Here is a 9,077-nt window from a genome sequence, read left to right as displayed (position 1 = left end):
GGGATCCCTGCTCGCTAATGGCTGGAGCTGGGGAGAACATATTCAGCAGGTAGCCCTCGAGTCAAACAGCAATTAAGTCATCCCCCCCTGCCCCTCCCTTAAAATGTTCCTAATGTGGATGCTAAACCAACCTGTCAAACAAACTTAAAAATCCTTTAAACAAGCATTTAATACTACAGCTTAGTGTGTTCAAAATCCAACATTGCTGCTTCCTACTTCCTTCTCCCCTTTCCAGTGTGGGTAACTTGAAGTGCACGTGTAAGTTCGAGGTAAATGGGAAAGTTTAAGCTGAAAATGTAGACAGTCTTATAAATAATCTATTCAGGCTTCTTTTCCCCTGGAGAAACCAGTAGTGGCTGGCTGACCCTCACACAGAATGGCTGCAAACAATGAACAAAGTAGCTCAGGAGACATGTAGAATCATAGAATGGTTTAGGTTGGAAGGGACCTTGAAGATCATCAAGTTCCAACCCCCCTGCCATGGGCAGGGACACTGCCCACTAGACCAGGTTGCTCAAAGCCCCATCCAGCCCAGCCTTAAAGGGGGCATCCACAGCTTCTCTGGGCAACTTGTTCCAGTGCCTTACTACCCTCAAAGTGAAAAATTTCTTCCTAACATCTGATCTAAATCTACCTTATTCCAGTTTGAAGCCATTCCCCCTCATCCTATCACTACATGCCCTAGTAAAAAGTCCTTCCCCAGCTCTCCTGTAGGCCCCCTTTAGGTACTGGAAGGCCACAATAAGGTCTCCCCAGAGCCTTCTCTTCTCCAGGCTGAACAACCCCAACTCTCTCAGCCTTTCCTCATAGGAGAGGTGCTCCAGCCCTCTGATATCTTCGTGGCTCTCCTCTGGACCTGCTCCAACAGGTCCATGTCTTTCCTGACATGCACTGTCTGTACAGCCTTTTCTGTGTGGTGCTTAACACTGGCACTCTGAGCACCTGCTCACACCTAAACAAAGGGCCACCTGAAGCACCCCTTCCCCCTGGAAATGGCTTCTGGTTTGGAGCCCACCAGAACCTGGGCTGAGATTGGTCTGCACTTACAATGTCTACAAGGCTTTTTTACAAAAAAATGAGAGGACATACGAATGTGGTTGAAGCAGAGTTCAGGAGCGAAGTCATCTTGGGTAGGTAGGTATTTCTGTTGGCGTATATGTATGGATCATATTGAGCAGAGCAAGGGTTTTGCGGCTGCTGCATGTGATGTGCCTGGTGATTTAACACACTAGAGAAACACCACCTTCCAAAAAGTCACAAAAAACAATGCAAGAAAGAATCTGAAGAAAAGTTTATAGAAGACCTCCTCTTATCAAGGCTGCAGGACTATCAAAAGGCACATTTCACCCATGTTGAATGACAGTTGAGTTCATGGACACATACAATGCTCACATTTCATGGCAAAAAGACTGCATAATGATGGTACGTTGTGAAACATATATTCCAGATTTCAGTTAAACACTAAAGTGATTATTTTAAGTGTATCATGTACATAACAAGAGCGGAACAGGCAGATGCATCCAATTACTGTAATTTACAAGGCAGTAATTCAAACCCCAAATATATTTCTCCTTATTGGAGGAAGGCGGTACGGATTACGAGCAAAACGAGGGGCAGCGAATTGACAGGGAGCCAGGGAGCTGCTGCCATTCAGAAAACAACAGCCAGCACCTGCTGCAAGTCGGAGGGGCTTTAACTTTGCTAATTCATTTCACTCCGCTTCAGCAGCGAACGGCTGGGCTGGATCGGATGCTCTTGGGCCAAGAAGTAACCGAGAGCTGCGCCGTGGCCGTGCCGCAGCGACACAGGCACCCTACAGAACAGATAAGTGCAGATGTTTGCTCGGTAGCGGGCAGAATAAAGTCCACTCGTGCTTCCTCTCTCGCCATTTAGCGAGCTGCTTCGTGCTAATTACCTCTTTTCAACCAGCTCGCGGTTAAGTTTCACGTTGCGATGATTAATAATTAATCAAATGCATTTGAAAATTAATTTGGCAATTCTATGTCTGATTGGCATGCTAATCTCTTCTGTGCAGCGGGGGTGTTATGGGAATAACCTCGGATATTCTGAGCTGCTAACTGAGGTGAATACATAAGGGTATTTATTATCTTGTGTGGTAAAAAATAAAGCAGTGAGTGGAAATGAACACATTTTCCAAGGTCTCTTTGTCTTTCAGAAAAGGTGTGATCTGCTTTTTGCCTTGCCTGTATTAGGAACGTAACATCGATATTATCATGTCCAATCAAAACAAATGGACAAGAAAAGGCAAATTTGAAAAACGCCCCCACCGTTGATTTATTTCTGTTTAGCTGGTAGCAACTGCAGTAGATTTGATGCATTAATTATGGTACTAAAAGAAAAATCACAAGGAGAACAATTTTTGCCCTCTCTAGCTGTCCGTGCCACTTCTCTCCAAAAATAACACTCATCTGGTAAAAGGGAAGAAGAGGGAGTACGCAGCGTCCACTGGACGTGTGGTCTCCACTAGTTTCGAATTAGTAGTCCCTTTTTATAGGCGAACAGCCCCGCAGCAGCCACAGAGGTGAAACACACGGTAGAGCTAAGCAGGCACAGCAGTCCCGGCACAGATGGCAGGTTCCTCTCCCAGAAGCTGGTGGTGAACGGTCGGGCTGGGACATCCTGGAGGAGAGAGGAGATGGTGCCACAGCAGGGTCTCCCTCACCACGTGAGCAGGGAAGCGGCAAATGACCCCCGCGAGGCTGGGGAGATCACAGGTTTTTCCCAAGAACAAGATCGGGCTGGGGAAGGAGGGTCAGGGCTGTGAAACACGTATTCTCCGTGGGACAGCAAAGGTGGAGTTACTTGTGACTGGAAGGAGGTTCTATTTGGCTTAAAACCATGGCCTGGGACTGAGCAGATCTAGGCTGATATCCCACATTTTGCAGTCCCCCAGGCTCCAAGATCCTTGTCCCTGGGTCTTGGCCACCCACCCCTCAGACAGGGGTAACAGTATTCCTCGGATGAGTCAAAGAAATGAATACCATCACCGTGTGAGGTAACCAAAACCTCAACAAAGCAGAGACCGCAGCCTGACTGAGGGGTGCACACCTGATCGGGTGACAACGAGAAAGTCTGGCTTACCGTTGACTCTGGCTCTGGCATCCAAATTTCATTCTCTGAGATCCTCCCCATACTGTGCAATATCTAGAAGAAAAAAATATTTGTACCAGATGAGAAACAATTAAAACTCACACTACTTTCAGTTTTGGAAAAGCAGAGCAAGTCAAAGCAAGGCAACGTTGATAAAAGGCATAACTATGACCAGCTGAAAGTGCTTTAGAACCAGAAATTGTATAGTGATCTCTGTTTATACCAGCAAAGAGAGAAGAAGGACGTAGTTTGTGTATATATATGACAGCTGGTCATCAGTCATGTGTGTAACCAGTGTTTTAAGGACAAAAGGACAGTTTCACAGTCATTTGTAAAAAATAGGACTTCACTCAGAAATCCACATGAACTACAGCTTTCCCAGCTGTTTACTTTAAATTTTTTTCTGAGTACAAGTGAAAATGCTTTTTCACATAACAGAAATAGCACGGTGGGGTTACCGCCACACACTCAGGACACAAAGCCTGTTAGGAGTGATGCTGTTTGGATCACAAACTAGAAAAAGAAGAGATACAACTGTGGGGCTCTCACAGCATACAATTATCAAGTTATCACTTGGCTATTCAGGCAGTACAAAGCTCACAGAAGATTTTTCTTGAGAATAAACTAATGGTAACAATCACGGAGGTTCTCGGGGGCAAATGAACGTCTTCAGAAGAGACAGTCAACCATCTCTCTAACTACTGCTCACAGCCATGGAGAAAAGAAAAGAGAAATTAGGTGACTTCAAACAGCAAGTAATGAGGATTATAAAATGAATATGACATTCTATCAAATGGAAGCAAAGGGCTGATTTTCCCTTAAATAACAGCTCCGTGGCTCTGCCATACAGCAGTTGTAACTATAATGTACACCCTTTAATGGGTTTTTTCCCTCCCTCCAGACTGTTGTAAAGGGATTTCATTGTGACTGGGAACCCAGCCCAATGCGTGTCATTCTGAAGAGATTTAGACATTATCAGAGCTTCCCATTATGAATTCATAAAGCTGAGCTAACGGTACTCTGTCGTAAAAGGAGAAGCAGAAGGGATAGATCAAAAATGAGAACAACGCTCAGATTTCCAGATTGCTGCAGAGGAAATAGCTGCAAGCATTTGTAATGACTTAAATTACTTTTAAAACATACAGTGATTAATTTGTTAGAAATTGTGGTAGTATATCTAAGGGCAGCATCAAGTTTGAGGTTTTTTTCCTCTAGACATGAGGTATATGGCATGAGCTTCGTTTTAAGTCTCGGGCGCAGCAACACACTGCGTAATGTTCTAATTTCGGTAAGATTCTTGGCTTCGCTTTATTCAATAACAAACTTAGTAAAGTTAGGAAAAAAAAAAGAAAGGCTTTGATTCACATCCTTTTCTGGGGTTCTTCCCCATCAATTCTAGGAGGCTCTGCACAATTACAGAGTGTGATGCACAAAATCAGACCCTCCAAGCTGCATTTAATCCTTTTTAACCTTTTAATAGAGATGTTGAAAGCAAAGCAACAGTCTGTACCTCTCTGGCTGCTCTCTCTCCTGCCTGTACAGCCCCCTCCATGTATCCACTCCACTGGGTAGCTGTCTCCGTGCCAGCAAAGTAGATTCTGTCAATGGGCTGGCGAATGATCCTTCAAAACAAATGGAGAATGTCAGATGACAAGTAACAGGAAAATGATGATCTTTCTAAAAGCCATTTATGGGCTTTGACGGAGTGCTGAACTTCACTTCTCCAGAATCCCTGCAGACCTGGGCTGGGGAGCATGGTGCAATAAGCTGCCCCTGCAGGACCACCAGCTTGCTTCTGTATGCAAAGCTCAAGATCTGAGAGAAAGAAAATCTAAGGCATAAATCAGTGTGTCCAGTTTCCGTGCAAAATAATATGAGCCTTATTTTTGTGCTGAGATAAGGGGTAATCCTAACCGCTCCCAGAAATGCAGGGCAGCTGATAGATTTATGTCTTCTGCATGGCAGCTTAGTTGCTATCCTGCCATTACAATGGGATGTTTTTGCAGTGATGGGTCACTAATATCAGCTTCTGTTTGGAGGCTGGACTTGCCTGGCTGCAAGTCCTGCCAAAAGGGAACGGCAGCTGAAGGCCTCAGCGTTCAGAGAGTTGCGTTTGCCCCATAGGGTGATATAAGCCATCCCTTCAGTCCTGCAAAACTGCCCAAGCATCCCAGCCAACCCAGCCATAGGTAGAGCTCCCTTTCCCACAGAGAGAGGTGCTTCCTCTAAGGACTCCAATCTAACCCCCGATTAGGTTTTCCCTGTCTGCCTGACACCAGCTTCCCCAGGTCAGAGGCCTCACCCATCACTACCTAAACGTTCAGATAAACTACAACAGTAGAGGCTGTGCACGAGATGACTTCTTTCCACTCACATCTCGGCACAGAGGCAGGGTGTAACTCCATGATGGACATGCTAAGGAGCACATGCTGCGATGTCCTACATGGTTTGTCTGGTCTTTGGCTAGGGATACAAGATTTGTCTGCTTGTTCCTATTATGTGTTGAACCGTGACTTCCACACGCTTTTCAGTGATATACCTAGTATTCATCAGTATTATCTAATACTTTCCTTTAGGAATACAGCAATTCTGCATGGGGAGGGCATGGGAGGCTTTGCTGGGTGGGAGGAGTAAATGAGTTTTCATGTAAGGGTTTTATGTCTTCCCCTCGTGATGTGACTCAGAGGGCTTCACCAGAACCTGAGGTTCCACCTACATAGTCAGTGGAGACTCTTCATCTGTCCAAGGTGTGTGCCCTCAAGGTCTTAGAAAGCATTAAAGGGATCTAATGCAAATACTGCATAGCAGCAAATACTGTAAGTAACCTAGTGGGGAAAGGTTTCCTGGCTCTGGCAGGTCTCCTTGTGACTATGCTTTGTTTCCTTGAAAGTCACAGGAGAAACTCTGCTCTTACTAAAGTCAGTAGCAAGATGCTTGTTAGCTGGGGAGTAGGGGAGTGGAAAGCAGGTTGGAGTTCCCCCAATATGCTACATATGCCATAAGATTGTTGCATAAGGTATATCATTGTACACAAGCTAAGAAATGTAAATTAGAAAGCAAAGCATTCTCCGTTTTACCTTCCATAAGAATACATTATGCCTGGTGGGAAGTAGGCTGTGTAACAACCCCCTGAATATTGCTCCGTGCTCCAATTCTTTTCTTCATAATGCACAGGCTGTGAATATTAGCAAATATTAGAGTGTGAAACAGTGGCAGAGAAATGGAAACAAAACGCCAATTTCCTTTGGAGAGGGGAAAAAACAGGCGAAGGATACCTGTCAAAGGAGTGCCATGTCATCTGGCTAATGCCATCCATCTGCACAAAATAAATCTTTGCACTTTTACAGTAGCACTAGCCTCCCATGGGAAAATGACAGGATAAATAAAACCATGCCTTCTCTTTTCTTGTAAAAAGTGAGACTGGCAGCTCTTTTCTTCCTGTACTACATGCTGCTGCTCTCCCCTTGGCAGTACTGATTGTATGGCACAACATGCAATTTTAGGTACACGCTTTAGGTACCAGGAATTTTTGTTTCATCCTCCAGAGCAAAGGAGTAACATTACTGTACAACAGAGGTGAAAGCAGGCATTCACTTCTTACATGTAAAGCCTCTTCCATCCCCATTGCCTTGGCATACGCCTCACAGATCTTCTTCTTCCTATATGAAAATAAGATTACAGTCAGAAAAAACGAGGTGGAAAAAAACCTCTCAGTTATTGCTCTTCTTATATAAAACCCACATTTATTGCCATACATTAGAAAGTTGGGTTTGGCTTTGTTTTTATGTCTGATTTCAAGTTCTTATCTTAACATACACATTTCAAATGCTGATGCCTAAACGCAACATCCAAAATGGACCCAGGGAATGGGAAATGAAGGTTGATTTTGGCAATGAGCTCTAAAAAAATAAATCTTTGTGCAGTTATTTTAGGATGCAGAACCAATTCATTCTCATGTTCACTGGTGTAAGACCAGAAGAGAAGCAATATAAATCAATGAAATCCTTACAGATTTACTATAGCTAAGAACAAAATATGAGCTGGAGACTACTACTCCCATTCCTAAGCAGAACGCCTCTCTTACTTGCATGTGTACCAAAAATCACATTTAGAAAGTACTGTTTGTTCATTTCACAGACTAATGGAGAAACCACACTGCTGTAAACACAGAGGTTTAAAAATTTTATCACCCAGTCTAAATGTGAAAGACACCCAAAACTACGCACGTCAGCGCTCCCTATATCCCTGGGGTGAAGCATCATTTAGTGGGGATGCAGTCTGGAAATGTCTTTGGAAAAAACTTCTCAGTTCACATAGAGATACAGAGCTGATAAGTCATAACATGGAAGAGTGGGGAGGACTTGGAAACTCAGAAATATCCATAACTGGATGGATATTAGCATTAGCGTCTTGGCCTGTTTATGCCAAAAGCTGAATTTTTGTCCCACTTTCCAGTACTGCTAGTTGCACTGAGCATGTGTATACGTGCATATGCACACGTATATTCACACACATTCCCATGGGGAAACATCCCAGACAACTGACTTACTTCTGAAATATTTACAGCTTCTGAAGTCTTACCTCTCTTCCTTGCTGAGAAGGGCCAGTTTAACAGCCTTTCTGGTAAGGATGAAACTGAAAAGAAAAATATGGCATATAAATATTATGCAGTGTCAGCACCCCAGCTGATTCACAAGCTCTTGCTTGAAATTACTCTAAAAAAAGACAGGCAAAGCACTTTACTGGTATGTAATGGACATGACATTTTTTCATCATACCTCATCACTTAATAATTACAAGTCACACGGGTGAGAAGGCCTGTGCAGGGCACCCTGCGGAGTTAATTGAAAGGCAGAGCGTGCATTCCCAGGGGGCAGGCGCAGAGGACTGCCTGGCAGCTACCAGATGAGAAAGTTGCAGATTGCAAGTGTGTTTTCAAAGCTGCCAGCACTGGCCTCGTTTTGCTCTGTGGGAATGAACTCTCCATCCCCACCGAATCAGGAGAGCAAAGTTATACCCAAAGTGTACAGAGAGATGACAGTGTCCAACAAACTAGTCAGCACTGCCTACCCTCTTATATCTAAGTCTTATCCAAAAGGACTGAGACCCTGAGTTTTCTTGAGCTTTTGAAGTCTCGCAGACAGCTGGCTGTGCCACTGCCCGTGTCATTTGGTGTTAATAAGTAACGGGAGCCCGCTGCTCGGATAAGCACTGCACAGCATCATGGACCAGCCCTGTAAAAACTGGGATTAATATTCATTCAGCTTGAAGGAAACAGATTTGGTGATTAGGTCATCTGACCTTAGCGGAGACATCTGGGGGATGAAGTATGTTCCTGCACTCTTTTAGAAAGTTGCATAAATCCACAAGGAGAAAGCAGGAAACTGTTTGCCATATGGGGTTTGGAGGCAGCTTATTGATCTCAGGTCATAGAATTTTTTAAACCTTTAACATGTCCATAAACATGTACAGTTCAGTAGAAGCGCCAAGCTTTCCTTGCCAGATACTTAAGGAGTAGCTGCCTCACATTTATATTGGCCTTTTTTTGGCAGTCTCACCTCAGATTACAGTGGAAACATTTTTAAAGATTGTTTGTTCATATTGGCTTAACCTATTTTAAAAGCCAGTCAATGCTGTTACATATTTTCCCATCTGTTTGTCCAAACTACAACTTTTTTACTTGGAAGTTTCTTCAGAATCACAGTTTCTTCAGTGCACAGCTGCTGCCCCACTCAACCACCAGCTGATACTCGTTGTCCTGCCTCACCTCAATGGGGAGAGGAGGCAAATGAGGATTTCTTGGAGAACTGGATTTTCATTTTGGCCCAGGCACTAAATACGAGGCCCAACATAGGCCGAACACAGGCTCACAAAGCTGGGTAAGAAAGGGATATATTTCTAAATCTACTCTACAGCAAAAAAAACACATTAACCAAATGATTAAAATGAACTATAGCTGAATGCAG

General features: G+C 44.0%; 1 protein-coding gene across 2 annotated transcripts in view; it reads right to left on the bottom strand.

Annotated features, from left to right (window-relative positions):
* Positions 1-1,274: 1,274 nt before the first annotated feature.
* Positions 1,275-9,077, bottom strand: part of LOC104293757 (amine oxidase [flavin-containing] A-like) — a 36,993-nt gene continuing 29,190 nt past the window's right edge. The window contains exons 11-16 of one of the 2 annotated variants that reach the window (XM_009893283.1): positions 7,693-7,746; positions 6,713-6,770; positions 6,189-6,286; positions 4,622-4,733; positions 3,103-3,165; positions 1,275-2,640 (exon numbers count right to left, since the gene is read on the bottom strand). In XM_009893283.1, coding sequence (XP_009891585.1) covers positions 2,485-2,640; positions 3,103-3,165; positions 4,622-4,733; positions 6,189-6,286; positions 6,713-6,770; positions 7,693-7,746 — 541 coding nt within the window. In that variant the 3' untranslated portion in view covers positions 1,275-2,484. The remainder of the gene's footprint in view (positions 2,641-3,102; positions 3,166-4,621; positions 4,734-6,188; positions 6,287-6,712; positions 6,771-7,692; positions 7,747-9,077) is intronic. The other variant, XM_009893284.1, reaches the window with a different exon arrangement.

Source organism: Charadrius vociferus, unplaced genomic scaffold (assembly GCF_000708025.1).
Source record: "Charadrius vociferus isolate BGI_N301 unplaced genomic scaffold, ASM70802v2 scaffold209, whole genome shotgun sequence".
NCBI lineage: Eukaryota > Metazoa > Chordata > Aves > Charadriiformes > Charadriidae > Charadrius > Charadrius vociferus.
The sequence above is the reverse complement of the archived record's forward strand: the minus strand, read 5'-3'. Positions and strand labels throughout refer to the sequence as shown.